At 42.0% G+C, this 25,724-nt stretch overlaps 2 protein-coding genes across 20 annotated transcripts in view; one reads left to right on the top strand and one right to left on the bottom strand.

The window, feature by feature from the left end:
* The first annotated feature begins 223 nt into the window (after nt 1–223).
* Nucleotides 224–6,285, top strand: NME3 (NME/NM23 nucleoside diphosphate kinase 3). The gene is made up of 5 exons (XM_042437429.1): nt 224–377; nt 1,796–1,926; nt 3,382–3,483; nt 4,333–4,445; nt 5,049–6,285. Exons 1-5 carry the CDS (start codon nt 269–271, stop codon nt 5,164–5,166), a joined length of 573 nt encoding a protein of 190 aa, XP_042293363.1. The 5' UTR covers nt 224–268; the 3' UTR covers nt 5,167–6,285.
* Nucleotides 6,286–9,139: 2,854 nt separating this feature from the next.
* Nucleotides 9,140–25,724, bottom strand: part of MAPK8IP3 (mitogen-activated protein kinase 8 interacting protein 3) — a 76,258-nt gene continuing 59,673 nt past the window's right edge. For 17 of the 19 annotated variants that reach the window (XM_042437275.1, XM_042437277.1, XM_042437279.1 and 14 more), the window contains 10 exons: nt 24,607–24,729; nt 22,411–22,491; nt 21,689–21,756; nt 20,498–20,646; nt 16,946–17,117; nt 16,042–16,155; nt 15,361–15,399; nt 14,199–14,381; nt 13,316–13,459; nt 9,140–11,658 (listed from right to left, as the gene is read on the bottom strand). In XM_042437275.1, coding sequence (XP_042293209.1) covers nt 11,537–11,658; nt 13,316–13,459; nt 14,199–14,381; nt 15,361–15,399; nt 16,042–16,155; nt 16,946–17,117; nt 20,498–20,646; nt 21,689–21,756; nt 22,411–22,491; nt 24,607–24,729 — 1,195 coding nt within the window. In that variant the 3' untranslated portion in view covers nt 9,140–11,536. The remainder of the gene's footprint in view (nt 11,659–13,315; nt 13,460–14,198; nt 14,382–15,360; nt 15,400–16,041; nt 16,156–16,945; nt 17,118–20,497; nt 20,647–21,688; nt 21,757–22,410; nt 22,492–24,606; nt 24,730–25,724) is intronic. The other 2 variants (XM_042437293.1, XM_042437294.1) reach the window with 1 other exon arrangement.

Raw genomic sequence — 25,724 nt, 5'->3', positions numbered from 1 at the left:
CCGTTAAAAACCGCTTCCCTTCGGTTGCCTAGCAACGCCACACGGTCCCGCCCTTCGTTGCCACTCGGGCTCCGCATCCTCACAGCGGAAATATATATAACACCGCTCGGAATTCTGGGAAGTGTAGTCAATGTATAATTGCAAATGGCGGACCCCGGTGAGAACCGCCTCCCTCGCTGCCTCCTTGGCCTTTGCTGCTCCTCCCGCGCATGCGCACCTCCTTCCCTATGCGCCATGGCTGCCTTTTGCTGCTCCTCCTTCTCCGCGCATGCGCACCTCCTCCTTCCCTCTGCTCCATGGCTGCCTTTTGCTGCTGCAGCCTTTGATGCCCACCATGATCTTCCTTCTTGGTTTGTTCGCCAGCCTCTTCCAGGCGGGTGAGTCTTTGCAGTGGGCCCTCAGGCCTTCCTCCAGCCTTTCCTTGGATGCAGCAGCCACACTGCAGAAATAATAATAATAATAATAATAATAATAATAACCCCCTGGCTCAGTGCTGGGGAACCCTGGGAAATGTAGTTTATTGTGGCACCAGAGCGCTCTCTCTCTCTGACAAAAGAGAAATGCCTCACAAAACTACACGTATTCATATATATATATATATATATGGTTTTCCTTGAGTTTAGCCTGACAGAGAAGGTGAAATGCCTCACAAAACTGCAATTCCCAGAATTCCCTAGCATTGAGCCATGGCAGTTAAAATGGGGTCAGACTGGATTATTTTCTGCAGTGCAGATGCCTTCCTCTTCTTCTTCTTCCTTGTGCCTCTTGTCCTGCTTCTTCTTGGACTCAGCGTCGGCATCCGCATTTCGGGACCAATCTAGTTTGACACTGCTTTCACTGACATGGGTCAGTGCCAGGGAATTCTGGGAACTGCCATGTGTTGCGGCACCAGAGCTCTCTGACAGAGATGGGCAAATATCTCACAAAACTACCATGTTCGTTTTTAATGCTATATTTGGTACCTTGTATAGTTTTCCCTGAGTTTGTTAGGTATAGCTTCCTTTCCCTGTGTTTCTTTTGTCTTAGGGAAGGCTCAGTGTCTCACAAAACTACAATGACCAGAATTCCATAGGCATGGAGCCCTGGCAGTTACAGTAAAATGGCATCGAACTGGATTATTTCTGCAGTGCGGATGCAGCCATGGATGTTTTATCCCTTCCTTTTTTTTTCCAGGGAGTGTGGCTCAATGGTGGATACTTAGGCCCCATACAGACAGGCCGAAATAAAGCTGCTTTGGGTCATTTTGGAGGTATGCTGTTTCAATGATGCATGTGTACTACAAGTCCAGAAGCTGCACCAAAGCTGTGCTCTAGTCCTTAGGACTGGATCATGGCTTTGGCGCGGCTTCTGGACTCTTAGAACGCATGCATTATTGAAACAGCATACCTCCAAAGTGACCCGAAGCAGCTTTATTTTGGCCTGTCTGTATGGAGCCATAGACATCTAGGAAAGATTCGACCGCTAGAATTGATGACATGACATGGAAGCCTTTCATTTCATGGTGTTTGTTAAATACCATAGACTAGCATAAACCACTGCAAACCCAATTCTGGTTTGACCTATACCAAAAGCTATATCCACTTTGAGATATCCCCACGTTGTCTCTTACACAAAGCAGATATTGGCCCAGGGAAGGCCTTTTCAGGGCTCATTGCTGCTAGAAAAGGAACATTCTCCCCTTCCCACCTAAGTTTTTATGATCTTCAATATGATGGTCAGCAGAATGGTGGGGTAAAATCTAATAACGATAAAATAATTTCCCCCTAACATCTTCCTTCTCTTTTTCCATTTCTAGCTTACACAGGGGTGAATGAGCGAACCTTCCTTGCCATCAAGCCTGATGGCGTCCAGCGGCATCTGGTGGGTGAGATTATCAGGCGGTTTGAGAAAAAGGGCTTCAAGTTGGTGGCCATGAAACTCATGCAGGTGAGAGCGCTTAGCTGACTTGGTAGGAAGCGGCCGGGTTTTAGGTTTAACAGAAGATGCTGGAGAAATAGCCTGCGATCTGCATGCAAAACAGGCACACTGCGATTGAGCTATCTTCCCTCCCTCAGAAAACTTCCTTGGTACCAGATGTGGTTATTACTGTACTGTGACCAGTGGCAACTGTTTGGCTATTGAAGTGTTTTGCAGCTGGCTGTCTCCACCCTCGCAACCACCTATTTTGCAGCTGGTAGATGTTGGAGTGTGATAAATAGCACGTAAACAACAGATCCCTGAATTATGCCTATCCTTTGCCATGCTTCTCATCTCCCTTTGTGTTGTGTAGAATCATGAGTTGGAAGAGACCACAAAGGCCATCCAGTCCAACCCCATTCTGCCATGCAGGAAATCTCAATCAAAGCATCCCCATTCTGTCATCCAGCCTCTGTTTAAAGACCTCCAAGGAAGGAGACTCTGCCATTCTCTAAGGGGATGTGTTCCACTGTTGAACAGCCCTTACTGTCAGGAAGTTCCTCCTAATGTTGAATTGGAATCTCTTTTCCTAGAGCTTGCATCCATTGTTCCAGGTCCTGTTCTCTGGAGCAGCAGGAAACAAGCTGGCTCCCTCCTCAATATGACATCCCTTCATGGGGCTTACAAAAGAGATGGAAAAGTCAAAAACCACACTTAATCTCTGTCACTCACTCTCCTGGACACAGTCACTGTTTCAATCACAATTATATGCAAACATGCACATGCGCACAAAACTGGCAGTAAGGAGGGGGAAAGAGTCCTATATTTTAAAAAGTATTCATTTCATCAGAACAACAAGAAGAGAGGTCAAAGCCTCCCTCCTTCCAGGCTGTACTTCTTGGCATGAGGAGAAAAGCTTCCCCCTTCAAGGAAAGCAGAGCAGCTGCTTGCTTTCATCTTCCAGTGGATAACTGCATCTAATTCAGCTTTGTTTACACTATAGCAGGAGGTGGAGAGGCTTACATTTTTCTTGTTGTCTTCATGAAAAAATAAGCACCCTTTTAAAATGCAAGACAAATTATATTTCCAGAGGAGTGTGTGTGTGACTGAATTATGATACTGTGGCTGCAGAAGGAAAAGGGAGAGTATTACAGAGACAGAGAACTGGAGCACAGTATGGTGAAAATGCAAACTTGAATTGTATCAGATTTAAGGCTTGTGGTGTGAAAGAAAAGGATCCATCCAGCATGGCCAATTGTCATGCATTATGGGAAATGTAATCCCAAATATTAGAGGGAACATTGAGTTGCCTAATGTACATAGTAAAATATAATTTAAATAATTTATACATGGGTCATAACAAAATCTATCATTTTAGTCCCAAAACCTTGCCTCGACTTATACATGAGGTCAACTTATAGTCAAGTATATACAGTACGGCATGTATGTGCATGCCTAGCATGTTGTTTTCTGTCTACTGAACAGGCCTCAGAAGACTTACTGAAAGAGCATTACATCTCCCTACGTGAGCTTCCTTTCTATACACGCCTGGTAAAATACATGAGCTCAGGACCTGTTGTGGCCATGGTGAGTGACAGAATTCCTTGATCTGTGCTCCAATAGGCGTATGATGTTGGATGGCAAATGATCCTATCTAGAGACAAGACCAACCCAGTGGCCTATCTTGTCCAGTATTTTTTGTAATAGCATTTTTAGATACAGAAAAAAAAATCCACCTGAATAACTAGAGATATGCTGCTACCCAGTGTGAACAGTGCTAGATGGACCCATGGTCTGACCAATATAGGATGGATTCCTAATTAAAAGGTAAAGGTTTCACCTTTGACAAGGTTGTCAAGTCGTGTTCAACTGTCAGGGGCAGTGCTTATCTCCATTACTAAGCTGAGGGAGCCAGCATTGTCAAAGACAATCACATGGTAATGTGGCCAGCATGACTGCATAGAACATTGTCACCATCCCAACAATGGCAGTATTTGCAGAAGCCTATAGAAAGGCTTCAGTTTTTCTAGGGCTCCAGTATTCCCTTAGAAGGTGGTAACATGAGAGCCAATTTTTACCACCGCCACCCTGCACACCTAGACATCTGGAGACACCAGACTGATGTGACATCCTTCCTGGCCAGATTTTGGCCAAGGTTTGGAGAATAGTTGAGTTAAACTGTGCACATCTGCAAGCCATTTTGGTGCATTTGGGGCAGTTTTCAGGCAAAATCACCTGCAAGTCACTCCCTTAAATATTAAAATGCTTGGAGGGATGCAAATTCCCAAGCCTCTTGATCCATGGGTCACATCTATCCCATGGGCCAAACGTTCTCACCCTTGCCTCAGGTGAACTGAGTAGCAAAAGGGAGACAAAACAAACTCACAAGTGTTGCTGCTGTGGGAATGTGTTTTCTCATCCTTCCATTTTCCACAGGTTTGGCAGGGGCTGGAAGTAGTGAAGACAGCTCGGACAATGATAGGAGAAACTAATCCAGCCGATTCAAAGCCTGGAACTATCCGGGGAGATTTCTGCATTGAAGTGGGCAAGTGAGTGAGCCTCTTTTGTTGGCTTTTTTCTGTTGCCTTCTAGAGGGCAAAAGCCACCAGTTTCTCTGTGAGAGTCCACATACCGTATACACTGGAAAGGTGAATGTAATTTGAGCATCACTACGATTGGGCATACTGGGCCTCCTGATTATGCTGCCCTAGGGAAAAAGCAAGAAAGAGATGGGGGCAGAAGGACAATAAAGGAGTGGGGGAATTATGAATCTTCTAGAAAAGAAGCAATACACATCCATATTTTCTATGTCTTTGCATCACCTTTTCCTTTATCAGATAGGGACATAGGAAGCGGCCATACTCCAAGTTAGACCTTTGATCACTTGGTTTAGTAGCTGTTTGGGCTGACTGGCAGAAGTTCTCCAGGGTTTTGATCAGGGATCTTTTCCAGTCCTACAAGGAGATGCAAAGATTTGAATCCAACCTTTTTCATGCAACACATGTTATGTGTTAAGGCTATTGAGACAGAATGTAACTTGTAGCAAATTCCATAGGACAGCTCAGACTTTCAGTCATCAGTGTACAGCTACCCCATGACACTAGCAAATATCTCCAGCTACTCATTAGACTAATTTATTTCCCTCCTTACAGGAATGTCATTCATGGGAGCGATTCAGTAGAGAGCGCCCAGCGAGAGATCTCACTCTGGTTCCACACGGATGAATTGACCTGTTGGGAGGACAGCACAGAGCACTGGATTTATGAATAAAAACAAAGCTGGAGTATTTGAAGAAGTGCCTCTTCCGCTCTCCTTCAGGTGCAGGAGGGCAGAGGGACTGTATCTGGCAGGAAAAAAATCCTTTTTATTTTAGATAGCAATTAATCCCTCCTCCACTTCCATTACTCTTCACAGCTTAGCACTGTTCAGGTGGACTCTTATCATGCCCAGTCAGTTCAAAACATGTGGAGAGCACAGGGGCTGTTGTAACCTTGTGCTGGGGAATTTCTGGGCTTCCAAATGCTTTGGACTATAACTCCCATCATCTTGTCTGTGCTGGCTGGAGCTTTGAAATCCAATTGTTTCCCATCTATTTAAATGCAACATATAGGAGACATCGTTCTGTTAGGAAATCAGTATTCAGAGGACACAACCAGGAGGATTCCACTCCTCTTTTCCTCGCCCATTCTGCAACTATCTCCCCCACTGAGAAATGCAAATATGAAGCTGCTTGGCCCCAACCAAAGCCGCTGTGCTGTCTTCTATTACCAACAGTTTCAACTCAGGTCTTACACTGTTTGCAAGCTCTAGAAAAGCTCTAGAACTTAGAAAAAGTTATTTTTCTGAAGAACAACTCTCAAAAATCCCCAACAGCTAGGATAGTTACTAGCCAGGAAATCTGGAATCGGCAGTTAAAAAAACAACATTTTAATGCTCTGGTGATCATGGTATCTCCTTTGCCAAGTATGATCTATGACTGTAAATACATTTCTCTCTCCCCTAATGTTCTGGTACATTTCTTTGGAAAAGACAAATCGGTGTGGCTGGTAACCTTCAGCTCCCTGACATAAACCCAGAAGGGCAGACAGATGAAGTATGTTTGGTCATTTTACTGTAACAGAAAAAATTGTAAGAGTGGAGTGCAAAGTAGGTTTTTCACAGGAATGGAGAACAGTGGTTGCCACTGGGTTAGGAAGCTCGATGGTTCTTGCTATGATGTCATGGTACCTGTGTTCTTTCTGCAGCTTTCCAGACCCTTGGTCCAACCAGACTAGGTTTAAATGCAAACTCTTGAAACATTTTTTACACCTATAAATATGTACATGGCTACATCTTACGTATGGGATGTTGTGAAATGAACTTGCAGAATACAACTGTTTTGATTTCTAAGAGGCTGTGCAATTAATTTTTTGAGTCATTCTTCAAGTTTTCGTTGCTCCAGAGGTACTGTAGGTTCCAAATCAGTGGACTCAAAATGGCAAATGAACTTGGGGAAGCATTTCTTGGTGGTGCAAACTATTCAAGAGTGGCACATAAGGGGTGAATTCTCCTCTAGTGAAGGCTTTTAGACAGAGCCTACGTGAAGACTTGCCAGGAGGTTACACGCAGCAAAGGAGCAGTCTGGATGACCTTAAAGTTACCTCTCTCCATATTTTAAGACTGAGGCTACACAGTGAATTCAGAAATCCCACTTTCTGGGATTTCTCACAGTAATCACCAGTGCACTTATGCCTCTGTTAACAATGTTTTATTACATACAGAACAGATATTTGATTTGTATGACAGCATACAGGGGACAAAGCATAGAGGAATGGTGTTTTCCATACAGCAGTCTCTTTACATTTCATCTCAAATTGGCAGAATTTTCAGACCTTAAAACACATTTTAAAAAATCCTTTCATAGTGTATGAATTAGGTTTACATAGGTACATCACAGTGGAAATGTGGCAGGGAGGTGCGTGTAAAGTCAAACTTTTTCATCTGATAGGAACAGCTGCCTGCTGTCTTAAGACACTCTTCTTCAACGGTGTCCCCTGTGCCTGTGGCATCAGTTCTCCAGCTTGTTCTGGTGAACTGCTTTTCCATGACAGTACGCTTCAAAGTCTGATAGGGTTTTGTGGCATCTACTTAGCCTGGTGAGGCAAATCGGGATTTGCAAAAGAGTTCATAGTTTTACCCATTTTTAAAGATCTCGGTTTGATTTCATGCAAGAGCATTTGCAGTTGTGGGGCGGGGTGGGGGGAGCAGTAGCTAGATTAGTTGAGAACCATAGCACATCTCTTTCCATACGTGGTCTCAACTGTCTGGCTACACCAGGTTTCTAAGTAACTAAGGGTCTGCCCACTCCCACCTCCTTATGTTGAATCTACTTGGCTTTCTCTGCCTTCCCTTTTTCTGCCATTGTCCCTTTGCTGTACCTGCTAAACTCTTCTTTCCATTTCCTCCCAAATATGGATTTCCACCATAAGCTGAAGCACAGGGAGATCCACGGAGCTTGTGCCTTCACCCCATGTCAACCAAGTTTTGCTTTGACACACATTTCTCCTCCTCCATGGCTGCAAACCTGCTCCCTGAAATAAATCCAGTAACCACTATTTGGCTGCCCATTCCTGACATCCAAATTGTGCCCGGTGTAGCATTAATTTAGGGCCAGCTTCAGAGGTCTACTCCATTCTTTCCCTTATATACAAAGAACACTTTTGCCAGGTTGGCTCTTAAAAGGCAGTGGGGTAAATCTGCACATGCTTTGCATCCATCTTGTGAAGAGTACTAATATGGAGGCAGTACAGAGATTGTGGCAAAATAGATAAGTGGCATCTATTGTGGTATCTGTATAAGTGGTATCTGACAGCTCATCCCACCTCAACAGCAAGTTCTAGAGCTATAGACCCATTTGTTCTCAGATCTATAATTATTTGTGAGGATGCCTGCTTAAATGACGGAAAATTAGTTCCCAGAGGACTGGAACATTTAAGTGTGGTTTAGATATCGGAAATAGTTGAAGCATCTAGGCTTGTTTTAGGGAAAGTTCTAAGTTCAAGGTTGGCCTGGAAGCTGGAAACCAGGAACGACAATGGCCAAAATCCTGTCTGGAAATGAATAGAGATGCAGGGAGACCAGATCATGTATTTGCCATGCTGCCCAGTCTTATCTACACTGGTTGGTAGTGATTTCCCATGGTCCCAAACAGAAAGATGTCTTTCCCAGCATCCCCTAACATTCTTTCTCCCTACCTCCATGGATTCGGGGAAACTTTCACATGCAAAACATTTAGCTTCACTGATGATCAATGTAACAAAAGAAGATAGAAAAAGCACAAACGTATTAGGTCAGAGTATTTGTCCATCTTGTTCAGTATTGTCAGCTTTGAAAGCAACCCCAGTAGCTCTTCAGCATGTTGGACCAAGAATGGTCATTACTTATCTGGGCCTTTTTTAAAAAAAAAAATTGGGAATGCCAGGAATTGAACCTGACACCATCTGCGTGCAACTCAAGTGATAGAAGTAATATAAATTAGAAAAATTTCCTTTTTGGACTACAACCCCACTCCACCCCGAATCCCAGTTTGTATGGCCACTGGGGGCTGTAGTCCAAAAAGGTAATTGTTTCGAGCTCTATTTATGGCTGAACTGTGGTTTCGCCTTCACTACTAGGATCCTTGTCCATAGTATTCAGAGGTAGACATGGCCTTTGTTTGACACATGATGTTTTCCGTGGTGGTCATGACTATATACCCAAGGCACTAGTGAATTCACGTGTACAACTTCTAAGTTGCAGCCAAGTGAAAGCGAGGTGATCTGTATGAGTGCCCATCCACGACTGGGACCTTTTTTCTGGATTACAGGTCTCAGAATAGCTCAACCACCTATGCTACCCCCCCTCCCCCAAATTACATTTTGTAATTTTTCCACTCTAGTCATACCACCTTTTCCCACTACCACATACCAAACTATGGATGGATTTCATTGGTGCTTTCTGCACTGGCATTTGGGACGTCCGGAGGACGTCCCATTTTAAAAAAGGGGCGTCTCTTATAGACGCCCCTGGGCCTAGTACGGACTCCGTCCGTACAAGATGGCGCCGGCCCTTCTACATGGCCGGCGCCATCTTTGCGTATCGGACGCTGAGCGTCCGTATGCGTCGCATACCTTGTGACGTAGCGAGTGTGCCCCTGGCGCCTCGCTACGTCGCAAACGCGACTTGAAAAGAAGCTCCATTTTGGAGCTTCTTTTTCAGTCCACAGGGGAGCCGCGCCGTGTGGAGGCTCCGGCTCCCCCACGGACTAGCCGGCAAAGCGGCGGTCTGTACCCCGCCATTGTTTCTTCTCACTCAAAAGTCTGAATGATGTGACCTGGTTGCAGAGTTTGGGTCAGGACAGAAACTACCTTGGAGAAGAGTCTGTTTTTTTCTGCACCACGAATGTAGGTGCTCCAGGCAACTGTATAAGGACAGAGATCTTTAGCAAGAGGACCTCAGTTGGGAGCATGGTCTCCAAAGCTACAAAAAGAAAAGAAAAAGTACAAAACAAAACAAAAATCCCGATAATAATGCTCAACTTTAGGAGTGGGTACAGAGGTGCAGGAAAAATGCAAACAGATATGAGCATGGCTATGTAGAAGATAGCCATCAATGTTTTCCACTTAACACCATCTATTACAGTTGAGGTAAGGATTGGGCCAGCAGATGATCTAGCCCAACCAAGAACAGTTTTTTGTGGGTTTTTCGGGTGATGTGGCCAACCAAGAACAGTTGACTGAATCCAAGGAATCAGTTGGGAGACTGACTCCACCCATAAGAAACCCAGGTTTCTCTGGACAGTTTAAGAACTTCAACAAATTAATGAATGGAAGCCATAGGAAGTTTTACTCGTGAGAGCTCTGTGGAATTTCAACAGAATGGCTGCATCTGCACTGCAGAAATAATCCACTTTGACACCATTGTAGCTGTCATTGCTCAGTGCTATGGAATTTTGGCACCAGAGTTGTCTGACAGAGAGGGCTAAGTATATCTTACAAAACTACAAAACCCAGAATCCCATAGCATTGGGACATAGCAGTTAAAGTGGTGTCAAACTGGATTAATTCTGCAATGTGGATGCAGCCAATGTCAACATACTTTATACCTGGACTGTCACTGCTATTTCTTTATGTAGTTTTTAAGTTGGGAAATGTCGAAATTCACAAGCCTCTAAACTAGCTGCAAACGCCCTGGCCTTAATCCAAGTATAATTTGTGCCCCATAGCAACCTCCTTCCAATCATTACTGCTGCTGTCTTTTCCAGTATAAGTTCTGGGTAAACATAAGTCCCTCCTTTCTCACTTGCTGCTTCAAAACTTCATGTGCAAAGAATCCATACCTTCTCTACATAAGTCACTCCTTTCTTACTTGCTACTTCAAAACTTCCTTTGCAAAGAATCCATACCTTCTCCACCTGTCCTTTGTTCCTACTGTTCCCTTCTGCATCTTCCCTGAGGTCACCTCCAGACCCCCAGCACATTTTCCTCCCAAGCTCTCCTTGCTTCAAACTGTTTCTTCCCTGAATCATTTGCAAGATACAACAGAGGGTTCTGAGAGTCATAAGCAATGACTGAACCTCCATTTGGTCCCTGCCAGAATACCACAGGATGAACCCAAGCTGGCTTAACTAGTACAAGACACAGTTACTAGCCTGTTAGGATTTGAAAGGCAAAGTATCTCCCAAAGATTTCTTAACCCAACTCTTAACCACCACCTGCCCCTCCACACTTCCCTAAAAACGACTGCAGCAAGGAGATAATCAATTGCATGTTGCATTTCTTACATTTGGATCCCATTCTTCTTCCAAGTCACTCAAAACAGGATAAACAAACCTCTAAATAGTCCCCCATTCAGGTATTTTCCAGGCCCCAATCTAAGTAGTTCCAGCAATGAAAAACCATAACATCCCTTTGGCACATTCTTTGTACACAGATATTCCACTGTCAACTCATCACCTTATGCCTGAACACATTTGGGCACTCTACAAATACATATTCTGGGTTGCTAAATCAGTTTCCATCTGATTCCCAGGTTGTTCCAGATGGACATACACACACCCCTTCTCCCAATGACCAGGTCCCACAGATACACAGTGGAGGAGGAAGGCTGGGAAAGTTTCTTCATTATCTTGGAAACCACTTCTTTCATACTGGCTTGTAGATAAATTGCATGCCATCAGGTACTGTTTGGGTGGTGGCAAAGTTAGAGAATAAAGGCAAGAAGCAACTCAGTTTTGGGTTCCCCCCACCATGCACGCAAATTCGGAAAGGAGGGAGGAGAATGCCTTGAAAACCTCATCCAGCCCTTCTGATACACATCCATTCTTCCCACGTTTCCTGGTGCCCAGTTTGCCAAGCTTCACCTTCATGATTCTCCTCCTTTGGAAGGCTGATGATAATCCAGCCAATTCAGAAAAGCGAGCCAGCCCAAGTTGAATGATGCAAGCTTGGGGCTTAGAACAGGAGGGGAACCGCCATCCAGTGGGAGCTATTGCACCCCTGTTTGGGGTTTGGTTTTCCAACAGTAGGAAATAATGCAGGAGTTTTGTATGTACATCTTGGCATTTAGGGAGTTGGGGATTGGGAAAGAAAAAAGTTAAACTGGCAGAAAGAAGAGGAGGATCTCATTCAGGGATGTAGGAAACTTGCCACACAATGATGTGGCTCCGTTCAGCCTTGGAGAGGCTGGGCTTCACAGGGGCAGCATCTCCTGCATTTTCCTCTGTCTCATCATCTTCTCCGTCTCCTGTTGAGAGAATGTATACAATTAATGGGAGGGGAGTGTATAAGGAAGCCTTGTTGCTTCTATAAGATGCATACAATTGATTCCCAGTAATCAATATTGTACACCATTTACCCAACGTTTGTGGATGCGCAACGATATTTTGTATGTATCAGTGAGTGAAAAAATATACTACTATGTTTTGCCCTTATACAGCATCCACACAGCTCTATCTCTGATTTCATCTTTATAGGGAAAGGCCTACCTCCCTGGACTTACTCCAGAGCCACTGGAAGGCTGCCTCTTTAGCGATGGTGGCAGTGAAGAAATGGTACTTTGCCCAAACAGCATCTGCACAGAACTGTCTAGAGTGGTTACGTACCTTCTATACTCTACCTCACAAGAACAGGTTGCTGACAATTCAACAGCCTGTTGTGAAGAATTTGCAAGACACTCTGTGGGCAAAATTGCTCTAATCTGCTCTGATTTGGATGCTGTAGTTGATACAGGTCCAGTGGCGGTAATCTTGACTCCTGTTTGTCCTGTATTATTGGATATGTTTCAAGTTATGCAGCTTGAGGATGTGGACAGGATGGCTGGAGAAGTGAAATCCACCACAAAAATGTTGGATCCTTGCCCTTCGTGGCTCATTAAAGCCACTAGAAGGGGATGCAGCAAGACACAGTGTCAACCTGCCTAAAAGAGGCTGTGATGAGGCCTTGACTGAGAGACCCCTTTGTAAACTCCATCATATTAGTATGTGTGGTGACCTCCAGATACACTTCACTATAATATTAAGATAATTCTTTTTACAAAATTATGTATTAATGGTATTTGACTCCAACAACATTATCCAAGATGCATAAAGGATTAAATAATAAGTGCTGGAAATGTAAATGAAGGTACTTTTTACCATTTGTGATGGACTTGTAATAAAGCAAAGACTTTTCCTGGAAAATATATAGAGGCTAATGCAGTCAATATTGAAATACAAGACTGAGTTAAAATCAGAAGTTTTTTCTACTGGGTATAACCATAGAGAAATATAAAGATAATAATTTTAAAGTGATTCACTGTATAATTTCAGCAGCCAGATTATTATATGCCCAGAATTGGAAGATGAATATCATCCCATCAGATGAAGATTGGATTATTCAAGTCATGGAGCTGGCAGAGATGGATAAATTTTCAACATTGTTGAAGGGAAAACCATTGGAAAGTTTTTAAAAGACTGGGATTTTTTGTATTTATTTGAAGAAATAAAATAAGATTATGCTTGCAGATTACAATACTTGAAGCATATTTGATGAACTATTAGAACAGAAGTGGATTTGATGTAGGAAAGTATTTTGGATAGGTTTGTTATTTTTTGCTTTGAACTTCTTGGGGTGGAAGAGTGGAAAGTCAATTTTAATTATGTTATTGTATGTTATTATTTAATTTTGCCTAATTTAGTTTATGTAATTGGTTTATTATTTTAAGGGGGGAAGAGGGAGGGAGTTATATTTTTAGGTTGAATTAGGGAATTAGATTTATTTGTTGTTTTATATAGCACTATGCTTGGTTGTTTTGGTGTTATGTGCCTTTTTCATATTTTTAACTGCTTGTTTTTCTTGTTTGTTTATGTTGTAAATTTAATAAACATTATATACAAAAACAGAAAAAGTGTTTAAGAACTTACCAATCCGGAAATCAATGTACCCTTCGCCACCACTCAGCACCAGGACATTTTTCAGCTTCTGCCCTTCTGCCTCAGTCGTGTCTGTGCTGGGGTTCTCTGAGGGACTGTCTAGCACGCTTCCATTCAGCGTTGCAAGAACATTTCCTGGAAGAAACCAGAGCTTCTTAGGAGAAACTTGACATCTGAACTTTGAACATAAACCAGGAATGAAGCAGTCTAATCCTTCTCAAACTATTTATTCAGCTAAGTGAGCCCTGCTGGGGGCCTTAGAATATCGTACTTTATACAGTCAGACCATATCTGCGGGGGTTCCATTCTGAACCTCCCCCTACAAATGCAAAAAAATGCAGGGCCTCAAGTCCCACTGTCCTGTGTATGCTATGTGCATGTGGCTGCTAGCGCAGCCGTGTGCATGCACCACCACTGGGGGGGTTGCCATCCATGGATGCTCAAATTCGCAGATGGCGAGGTCCCACTGTATACTGTATTTTCTTTTCTTTCTACAACTCAAAGGACATTACTCCTATTTCCTTTGTTAAAAATTCTTCAGAACCAGCATCATTATTAACACATCCAGACCACAGTTAGCCTGTTTAATCTGTCCTTTGTCGAAAAGAACTCTGCCTCCATTGTCAGGCGAAAAATATATAAAGTACAAGGCCAATTACAGATTGAGTGCAGAATATCTCAGTGGAGCTCCCAAATCACCACTGGTCTGCAGCCCAATTTCAGAAACCCTGCTATCAAGCACAAAATCTCATGAAAGAGAACTCCTAACTACACAGGACACATAATAAATCAAGAGCAGCAGAAACAGGCTAACAGCTTTTCACAAACCTTTAGATTTTGCAAGAAGCCCCATACTATGAGATCCTCTACTTACCAGGCACAGAAACAAAGAATTTGACTGCATCACGATGACCATGGAAACAGAGCTGAGCTTGAGCCATAGAGCAGTACGGGATGAAACTACTGGCAGACTTGTCGTTGCTGTCATCACTGCCATACACATGAATGATTCCACCAGGCCGGCTCCCTTCTCCAGATGTTGGGGATGTCTTATTGGCTGAAATCAAACAGAAGAGTGTACACAAAAAACCAGAAGGAAAGGACATGTCTGCACCGCAGGCTTAAAGCTGGTTTAACAATCCCCTCTTCCCAGGCAACCGTGGGAAATGGGATCTATGGATTCCATCTCTCCAGGGAAATGTAGCTTCATGCATCCAATCTATATGTTGTGCTACTCAGATATTTTGGAAAGCATGTTTAAATTGAAGGCAGCCTGGTGCTGATTAAGATGGTAGACTGTTTTCCTGGTGAAAATAGCACATACACTTGGTTGCTACTTGCTACAAACAATTGCCCCTTTGGTGGCAAATCACACCCAGTGACAAGAAAGTGATACTGACCCCTCATCCAGATTGATAACAGCTTCCAGACTAGGCCTCATGGGTGTTTCCCCACCCTAAAATAGAACTGACCAGTTACTCAGTAAATACATGAATAATGGCACATGTAGTTTTGGCCTCCTTTGAACAGAGGAAAAGCCAACACTGACTTTCTAGTGTCTATCATGTCACATTCCTCAAACGTAATTTCCATTTTATCTTCTGAAGTGGTACAATCCCAGGAGGGCATTGCCACCGTTTGTGTTTCATTGCTACGGTTGTGAGAACAGAAGACAATTTAAGGAGCGTCTTCCCCAATGTGTTGCTTTCTACAATTCCAAATTGCTTTGCTGGCTGGCAATGGTGGGGGCTGTAATCCGGTAGGTCTGGAAAGTGTCAGGTGGGGGAAAGCTACTGATATTTCATCCCTTCTTTCAATGAAAGACACCAATGGCATTCAGAAGTGGTCTGTTCAATGCTCCAAACACAGATTCACAAGAATGTTTCTGCTGCTGTTTGTCTCCCTCATTTTAACTTAACATGATAGATAAATGAACAAACATCCTGAAGGAGAAAGGTGAATGGTTAAAGTGTTTGGAAGTGGATGGAAACATCAGTACAGGGTGGCATCTAGAAGGAAGGACTTCTAAAACTTACCCCTGAGCCCAAGGAGCTGACCTCGATGGAGAACTACAGCTAAGCAGAAGAAACACATAGGAGCACATAAGGGAAGGGGGAATAAGCCACAGATAGGGAAGAGAAGAAAACACAAATTATTGGGAGGAAGAGCAAAGGGAGTATCTTCATATTTTGTGTATTTGCAAATAATTGTTTAAGCAAAGGCACCACAAAATAGATTTGATGGTAAATGTCATCTAAGCAATCAGTGCTTAAGAACAAATGGTATCCACCCATAGTTCTACTCTCCATTTTCACTTCAGCTGGCAAAACAAAAGCAACTGTTTATGCCAAATTAAGCAGTTTAGACAGGACATAGGTGACTGTGGCTAAGTCTGATTGTTCTAAATCATGCTGCTGCTAGCATACAAACCAGATTTATATAAAGCACTCCTGGGAATGTTCAGGCATGATCTGAAAGGGCTATCTGATGGATGGACTGTCCTCAAATGAATTACAGAGTTAAATAAGGGCAAGTTTTAAAAGATTAAGCCTCTGGGGTTTGTGTGATACTGAGCATAGTGAACCATGGACATGACTGAAGTTGCTGGAGACAAAGCCATCCTGTTAAGAGAGAGGGCAAAAAACACTTTGTAGAAGTTCATCATTAGTACAGAAGGCAAAGAAAATGAATTTGGATGTCCAGCAAAAGCCACTTACTTTCAGTCAAAGGGATGGAAATGATAACGCCGTTGCCAGTCCCGACCCAGAGGCGATTGCCGGCAATAAGCAAAGCTGTAATCCGCACAAACGAGAAACCCAGCTTCCCAGTCCCTGAAGAAGTGCAAAACAGACTTGGTCATGTAACTAACTGCATGTAAACAAGACACCAGCAACAAAATGAAGTCCTGTTCAGGATTCAGAGTGTTTCCACTCAGAAAAACTCCATACTGTTCTCACCCATTATATATCTCCCCAGCATTGGTCAGCCTTCTTTGATGACTGAGGATGCTAAGCTCCTGGTGGGGAAGCACTCTGAATTTTTCCCTCCCTACTTCTAAAAACCAAACCTTGGGTGTGGGTGCTGTCTCTTCAGCTACTGTATGTAAAGCGCACCAGTCAGATTGAACATTAGAACTTGGGATGTAATGACACAGCAGCATCAGAGTGCATTATGCTTTATAATTGTAACAACAAGAAGACAAAAGGCCTGAGAAGCCTACAGTCCAAAATTCACACAGAAGCAGGAGCAGATAGGGAGAAGGTAAATAAGCAAAGAATGCATGTCATGTTTGGTTCCACATAATGTACGTTTGTTTCCAATAGTGAATAGGGCCTACAGTAAGCTGTCTTTCACCACAACAGACTACTGGTCCGTTTAGCTCAATATTACCAACAGTGACTGTTGGCGCTTCACAGTTTCAAATCAGATTTTCCCCCTAGTCTTACTGGGAGATGCAAAGAACAGAACCTTGGAACTTATATCAAAATGAATGTATCAAATTCTTCATGAAAATCAAAAGGATATCAAAAAAAGATTTGAGAGGAAATGCATCAATGATACATTCTAGGAAGGAATGTCAGGCATATGGGAAAGTGAGGGGAACGAAAGTCCAGAATTTACCTAACATTTTGCTGACATAGGGCTCAATGTCCACATCCTGGAGGTGCTGATGGGTGTGAGCATGGTAGAGCCTTAGCGTGGAGTCCAGGCGAATGGAAACCCAAACACCATCTCCAATCCATGCCAGCTGACGGATCTGGCTCTCCCGGCGAGGATGGGCATCAAAGGATGTCTGAAAAAAGATGATAAAGGAAGAATGCTAGTTTATCATACATTTCTATTATCAGGGCATCTAGGGAAACCTTTAATTTTAGGAAGTCAAATGGGATCCTGTGCATACAATTAAATCCATACACCTGATTTTTTGAGCCCTCTTCCAAACATTAACCAAACACTGCCTTCTAAAAAAATGTCAATTAATTGGAAAATGTTTGGTTAGTTGTCTCTTTTAATATATCTGAATGTTTATGGTGCCAGACTGATCGGAATGCAACTTTTGAAGTAAGACAGGTTGGGGGTGTATATTTGTGGGTGTGACTGGCCCAAATTAATGCAAACAGTTTCGGGTCACAACAGAGTCTTGAACCTGGATCTCTCAAGTCCCAGTCCACCGCTCTATCCACTACATTACACTAGCTTTAGCAGATATGTAAAGCTTTTTCGTTCATAATCATTTAATAGTCTCAAGAAGCCAGGATGGATGACCAAAGAATTTTCAACTGAGCTAAGTTTCAAATGGAACGCATATAAGAAATGGAAAAAGGGGGAAATCACTAAATACTGGGGGGGGGGGGAGATGTACCAGATATCGAAGAATGGTGGGTAAAAATCTGGGAAATGATGAATCTGGATAAACTGATAGCCCTGATTCAAAACAAACCTTTAGAAAAATTGGAAGAAGAATGGTGTCTAATAAAGAGGTGTGGTAAAATACTTAAGTAGTGTCTATGCTCCAAAAACAAACAGATAATTATACAAAAAACTGGTAAATATTGGTCCGATCTGACTTATAGGAGCTTATTTTGTGAATACTTCAGATTTTGATATATGTTATAAGATTTACAAGTGATCAAAAGGAAAAACAAAAAATACAGATTACAGAGAAATATTTGGGAAAAAATTAGAAGTCCTTCTTAAAAAATTATATATAATATATGAGATAAATTTAGTTAGGTTAAATAAGATGAACTCAACCGGGAAGCATTTTATGTTTTTTGTGACTACGCAAAGTAAGCTTACTCAAAAATTTTATGTATGTCTATATGTATGTGTTGCAATTAATGTTTTGTTTGTAATGTCTGTTTTGTATCGCTTGTTTTTAATTTCCTAATAAAATTAAAAAATAAAAACAGCTGGGTAAGTCAGAAAAGCAAAAGCGCAGAATGAGCTCAGCCAGTTTCTCAGATTAAACTACAAAAAACCTAACAACAACAATAATGCCTCTGGAGCAACAAAAAGACATCAAAAACAATTTAGCCTGCAGTTTATCGCATCAAGCAAGCAAGCAAGCAAGAAAACAACCCTGCTCTAACTACATAATCCATTGGTGGTATCTTAGACCTTCCTGTTGGACCAGAATAACCAAAGATGCCTCACTAAATTATTCTAGGGGCTGCCCTGTGAAAGGTTCATAGGCTCACATGTGTTTGCACTGCCTAAAAATGCAAGATTTTTGGCCTCATGTTGTAATAAGAATCTCAGCTATAACAGGACAGAACATATGCTATTTTAGAGGGCTTTTATTAAACAGAATGAAAAGCTGAAACACAAAGATTTAGTTATACAGTATTTCTACTATGCACAGTGCGCATGGAAACTACAAAAAATTGGAAATCACTAAAAGAACTTTGCTTTATTTCTTAGATGGAATTTGGAAACTCACATTACTGGAAAAAATTCCCACGCTCCTATCGAGTTTCCAAAGGACTAGGAAAACACTCGCAAATTTAGTGGAAAATGATACAGGTTTATTGACTTTGCAAACAAGAACAAATGTTATATGCCTGTTCATCCACAATATAAACAATTCTAGAGGGGCTTAATTTCTGAAGCTTACCGTATATACTCATGTATAAGTTGACTTCATGTATAAGTCGAGGGAAGGTTTCAGGATCAAAATCCTGGATTTTGATATGACCCATGGATAAGTCAAGGGTAAAACTTCTATAAAGAAAGATGGAAAGGGGGAAATACCACTTTATGTCCCTCCTTCTCCAGACTTCTCCCAATTGACTCTTAGGTGCTGGAGGAGAGATTTACTTTTAATATTGGATTGAGAAAGGAAGCAAGTGGAATTAAATGGAGAGGTTTTTCCTTGGGAAACCAGGTCTTGAAAAAATAAATAGAAGCAACTGGATTTAAATGGAGAGGTTTTTCTTTGGGAAACCAGGGCTTGCAAAGACAGCAAAAGAGAAGCAATTGGACCTAAATGGAGAGGTTTTTCTTTGGGAAACGAGGTCTTGCAAAGAGAGCAAAAGAGAAGCAATTGGATTTAAATGGAAAGGGTTTTCTTTAGGAAACCAAGTCTTGCAAAGAGAGCAAAAGAGAAGCAATTGGATTTAAATGGGAGAGGGTTTTCTTTGGCAAGCCAAGGCTTGCAAAACGGAGCAAACTGGATTTAAATGGAGAGGTTTTTCATTGGGAAGCCAAGGCTTGCAAAACGGAGCAAAAGAGAAGTTTTTTAAATGGGGAGTGTTTCAGCTAGGAAGCCAAGGCTAGCAAAACGGAGCAGAGAGAGACACAAGTGCTTTTAAATGGGAAGTTTTTGCACTAGGAAGCCAAGGCTTGGGAAATGGGCAGGGAAGGAATTGGTCTTCAAGGGAGATTGGGGCATCAGGCTTGCTTGCTTTGGGACCCTTCTAAGCACTGCCAATCAGTTGACCCCTCTATAAGTCTTCCCCAAAATTTTAGAGTCAATTTTGGAGCATAAATTTCTCGACTTATAGTTGAGTATATACGGTAAGGAACATCTCCAACTGACTTTCTGCATAGTGACCTTTGCAAAGACCTACATAATACGAAGAAACAAGAGGCTATTTAATAGGTTATTTGTACATTATGTTGAGCTTTTTGCATTTAGTTACATTTAATGTTGCTATATTTTATGTACAAGAAACATTAATTTTTAAAAATCCTATTACTAGTCCTGGCTAGAGTAAACCCACTGAATCAATGAGACTTGTCTTCATGTTAATTCACCATTCAACAATTGATCAAATTGGTCTAATCTATCTGGGCCTAACCAATAGGATGCCAGTCTACAATTCCCATCAGCACCACCCAGCCTAGGCGATACTAAGAAACTGTGGGATTTAAAGTCTATAACCATGTTGGCAGTCTGATATGGGAAGCATATAGCTTTTCCCCCTCATGTCTCAGGGACTGGAACCAGTATCGGTTTTGTGCCCATTACCTATAATTGCTTATTTCCTAGAAATTATCTGTGGATCAGCAGCCAATGACTTGCATGGAACCTTTGAGTAGCGTCAAATGTTCCTTACCCACCATTAAACTCTTTAAGTCTATTAAAGGAGATGATAAAATACTCTTGGTTTCCCTTATACAGCGGGACAGTGGTCACAGTACCTAATTCACAAGACACCCTTGCCATACCTCTATCTGCATTGTCTTAGGCTGGATGACATGGATTTTGTTCTTATAGCCACACCACACACGATCGTACACCACAGCCATGCAGCGAATGGAGTGGTGTGTGTGGCCCAGGTCCATGAGATGGTAGTTGCTCAGGTCCCACTGACCATCTAAAGGGAAACAGATTGAGGAAGAAGGAGAATGGGTAAGTAAGAGGAGGGGTACTTTTGAAATGTGACTGTGTTACACCATTGTTACCCCTCAAAAGTCATGTTTCTTGTTAGGTCATGCTCTGGTCAACAGGTACTGGGATCTGTGGAGTATTGCCATGTGTGATGAGCCATTAACCTGGAGTTGGCAGCCCTGCAGTGAGTGAAGTGAGTGAGTGTGTGTGAGAAAGAGAGGAGGGAAATACTCCATTTTACTATGCTATTGTATTTAACTGGGCTACTCTGGTGGACAAAGAGATGGGAGGGGGCAATGAGCAAAGTTTTGCGTTCTCAGCTTCTATGACAACCCCAGAGTTTTTTTGGATGGTGGTGGTGGGAAACAGTCATTTTCTGTAGAGGAAAAAGAAGTTTAAAAGCTTCTTAGAGCCTGAACAGACAGGCCAAAATAAAGCTGCTTTGGGTCACTTTGGAGGTATGCTGTTTAAATGATGCATGCGTCCTAAGAGGCCAGAAGCCGCGGCAAAGCCAGGCTTCAGTCCTAAGGATTGGAGCACAGCTTTGGCACACTTTCTGGCCTCTTAAGATGTGTGTGTCATTTAAACAGCATACCTCCAAAATGACCCAAAGCAGCTTTATTTTGGCCTGTCTGTTTGGGCCCTCAGTTACTATGCCAAATGAAAGGACATCAAGTTGAAATTTCCACCACTCCTCATTCTCACTTCATCACTAGGAGTTTTAACCCACCCACTAACCCCCCCGTGACCACCCAATGTTAGCATTAAAGTGGGATTGAACTATTTTAGCAGAACAGTAGTAGAAAAGGAAATCATTAATGGACTTTTGCATTAATAAAAAGAAACCCTTCCCAAACAGTCTCCCACTTGGAAAAACAACAGAAGAGGAATGATGTTGTGTGATAAGCCCTAATCAAAGACACTATTATCCAGATGGAATTGTGATTTACCTGTCTAGTGTGATAAAAGTCCTAAGGAAAGGCCATTCTGCAGCTGTACAGGGCAGCTGCCAGGATGCTCAATCTTACCTTCTCCTCGATGGAATATAGCTAGAGTCCCATCAGCCAGAGCCACAAGAACACGCCCTTTCACATGCCTGAAAGCACAAGGCGGGGGGGGAGATAAATTTCAGAGCAAGGAAAAAATGCTCCCAAGTAATGATGGGAAATAAGTGCTGACTCTGGCATTCTGAGTATCTAATCCAGTGTTTCCGAAATGTTGCTGGAAAAAATATGTTGGACTTCAGCTCCCAGAATTCCAGCTCCCAGAATTCCTGACTGTTGGCTAGACTAATCGGGCCTCTGGAAGTTGAAGTCCCAAACACCTGGAGGACTAAAGTTTAGGAAACATTGATCTAATCTTAACTATAAAGCAAAAGCAAAAAGCCAGGTTTCTAGCCATTCTAGCCAAATTTGTGACTCAAGGAAGCTTTAAATTGCAAGGTTTCCACATGCAAAGCATGAGCTTTGTCACTGAATTATGATCCTCCCCAATCCTGACCTAGAACGGAAGTTTAAAAGCAGGAAATCCAGTAGCCACACAGCCAACGGGATGTACTATTTAGTGTGCTGGACAAGGACTGGAGAAACCTGGCTTCAAATTGCCAATCAACCATGAAGTTCAATGGAGAAAGCACATTCTCTCTCAGCCTAGCTTACATCAAAAACAGGGACATGTACCATATGTGCCACTTTTAATTTCTTGTAGGAAAGACAAAATGTAACTGTACTAAATAAGCATGTCAACTTACACCAGGCTCAGTACTGAATCCTTCAGCTTGATTGAGTGTAGGCATTTCTTCCAATTTGAGACTGCAGAGTGTACATACAACCTGGCCAAAAAAAAAAAAAAAAAAGATAGTTTAGTTTGGTGATCAGGTCAACCTCCATACCAAATGGTGTCATAAGGAAGACTTCCACATTTAGTGGCAAATACAGTAACATTCCAAGTGGAATCAAGACTAAGTGCAAGCAGAAGAAATGTCTCAGTCTAGAGCTCCAAACAGTCACAGCCATTAAAGGCATGAAAAACAACCATAAAATCCTATTATTATTATTATTATTATTATTATTATTATTATTATTATTATTGAACAAGACAAATAGTGGGCATCAATCTTATCCTCGTTATATATGTGGAAATGCTAGAAAAAGATCCTCTTGTATCAGCAGACATTTCTTTCTTAGTTCACAGCCTTTATTATCAATTTTATAGGTGGCTGTGTAACATCATAAGAGTTTATCATTTTAATACAGAAATTGGCAGTCTCACTGCTTTCAGTGTTCTTTCATTGACTATTCAGCAGGCTTTATGAGTTTAAATTGCCCTGAGAGTTTATTGCCAATAGCGTGGTATGTCTTGGATAATACTTCTTGCCCATCTGGTTTGCATTTGTTGCTTTTAGAATTTGATGCAAGCTTATTCTGGATGAACAGTAGAATAATAGAGAAAAAGAGTTGGGCGTGATCTTTGAAGCCACTTTTGAAGTTATGTAAATTTATGTAAATATGCAACAGGACAATTGGCACAGTTTGCTTCCATTTGCAAAGGTGGCTTATAAGAATTTTGTGCATCAAAGCACTGTTCACTCCCCATTTGAAATTGTGTATGAGCAAGGGTTCAAACCATTGCTGAACCTTGAGGTCAACCAGTCTGACTTGGTGCCTTGGGCAGAATGGGCACACATCATGTTAGACCCTCCTGACCTCACACTGTATCAGCATTGGACTATGCCAAAGAAACTTACAAAAGATATGCTGATCAAAAGCAGGGTCCCAATTGGGATTTTAAAGTAGGGCAAGCAGTGTATTTGTCCAAAATGTTTTTGAAGAGCCAGAAGAATTCTAAAAACCTTGTGCAAAAATATGTTGGGCCAACTGTCATAAAAGGGTCAATGAGATGACTGCTGGTGTTACTTAAACTTTGATTATATAGATCCACTGCCGCCATCTATCTTCATTGATGGGAATCAACATTTGGAGGTGATTCTGGATTCGCCAATTCACAAGGGCAAATTACAGTATTTTGTATAATGAAAAGACTTCTTGCTAGCGGAGCAGGTGGATTCCAAGGACATATGGGCCCCATGTTGGTGTAGAAATTTCAGGCACACTATCATGTTAAGTGAGCACCGGGCTAATGCTGGGTTGAAGTACATTTACTAATACATATATACTTTATTGATACTGAAAAGGAAAAGAGAAGATATAGTTTACAGGGCCAGAATGTCAGGATCATGGTTCAGACATGGACCACTGCTGGCATGGTTAATACCTGTGCTTGGGCATATGTCTGTTCATACAGGATGATGGCTTATGTTTTCCTAGTAGTGACACTGGGAAAAGATTGTGTACCAGTCACAGCCTGGGATAATGTGCAAATGTGTGGGGAGGAAGTTAGAACTACAAATTGCAAAAGCCATTCTTGTGGGAAAACTGGAGCTTGGGTACAGCAGGAAAACAAAGGAGGGACAGGACCTGGGAAGACAATATGTTTTGAGTTGCTGACAAATGAGATGACTTTTGTAATGGGTGAACTAGTTGAACTTTAAGTATACAATGTAATTGAAAGAATTCTTCAGTCCTGAGAACAACTATGCACTATGAACTACTCTGTTTACTGAATAAAGCTTTTCTGAATATACTGAAGGCTTGTATTCCTGGAGTGGAGTTAGCTTATACATTATAGGGACAGATCTCTTGCTGGTTCCTGGCAGTAAGACAAGCAGTAGTCAGATTTCATTCCCAGGTACAAAAGGTAGCCTGCCACTTACTTATTTTTGCCCAATCAAATGAACTTTGATTTTTCTCTGGATCCAATTATTATTAGTTCTATCATTCTACCAGATTCTTTTGCCACAATGTCCAATGCTCCTTTCCTAGAGTCTTCAGAGTTACACACTGATGGGTCCCTTAAAGTAACCACCACCATGGATCATAAGTCATACCAGCCAGTCTGTGCTCCAAGCCACATGGTGGGGGCAGCGCTAGTGGCAGCGCCACCTGTACTGCCATTTGTCTCTTGGTCTTGTATCACCGTGCTTGATTCTGTCTTTGGTTGTCCATTCTCACTATCAAAAGAGAAATACATCCTTTTTAAGTCAGAAAAGGTTCATACAAAGATGGTTTATATTAAGCCAGTGTATAAATTAAGCCAAATAGAATAATGTTCCACTTATAAATCAGGTCCATGGAGTGTTATGTACCTTGGTTTCCAGAGAAAAAAATTCAATGGTGAAATGATAAACAAAAAAAGATAGGGGTATAATGTTCACTCTTGATCTAGATGACACTGTCTGCTCTAACTGGCGAAGGGCCAGCACAATTTCTCTTTATCTTCACCTTGATCCTTTTAACAGGAGATACCAGGGACTGAAGGAAGCACTTTTTACCTTCAGAGCATGCATTCATTCTACTGATGAACAAAGGTGCATTTTACTGGCCTTCAATAAGGAGCATGTGCATCAGGTCACCTGTCCTATCCAAAATGTTGGGGAAAGTCAACTTTTGGAAGGTTACTCAGAAGACTGTGATAACTGAGCCAATTCAAAGGTAGTTGGATGGCAGCTGAAACCTTCAGAGTTCATAAAGAATTTGCCCCCGCACAAAAAAAGCAAAACAAACCCAAACTATTTTTCCTTCAAATATTAAGATTTTGTTGGTAACTGTGCAAGGAAGGTTCTCCCTCCAGGTGTCTCCACCACTGGAAGTAGGACTATCTTTTACAGGTAACATGCCTGTTTATGAAGTGGCACCTCAGAAACAAAACGTCCTCCCAAGTGCAGCTTTCCATATATTGATCTCAAACCATGGTGTGAAAGCACATGAAGCTGCTACTTTGCTATAGCTAAATAAGTCTGATACTGGTCAGTCGATGAACTGAAGGTTGCCTAGGAAGATCATATATACTGCCCTGCATTCCATGACAAAAGGAAACAGTAAGTAAACATGCCAAATAAGTATAGTATTTGAAGCACAAGGTAAAATGGTCTAGAGGCAGCACTCAGTGCTTTGACTAAAGTTCATCACTGCCCTACTGTACTACAGTAGTAACCCCCAACTCCAA

Source organism: Sceloporus undulatus, chromosome 8, assembly GCF_019175285.1.
Source record: "Sceloporus undulatus isolate JIND9_A2432 ecotype Alabama chromosome 8, SceUnd_v1.1, whole genome shotgun sequence".
Classification (NCBI taxonomy): domain Eukaryota; kingdom Metazoa; phylum Chordata; class Lepidosauria; order Squamata; family Phrynosomatidae; genus Sceloporus; species Sceloporus undulatus.
Note: the sequence above shows the minus strand (reverse complement) of the source record. Positions and strands in the feature narration are given on the sequence as shown.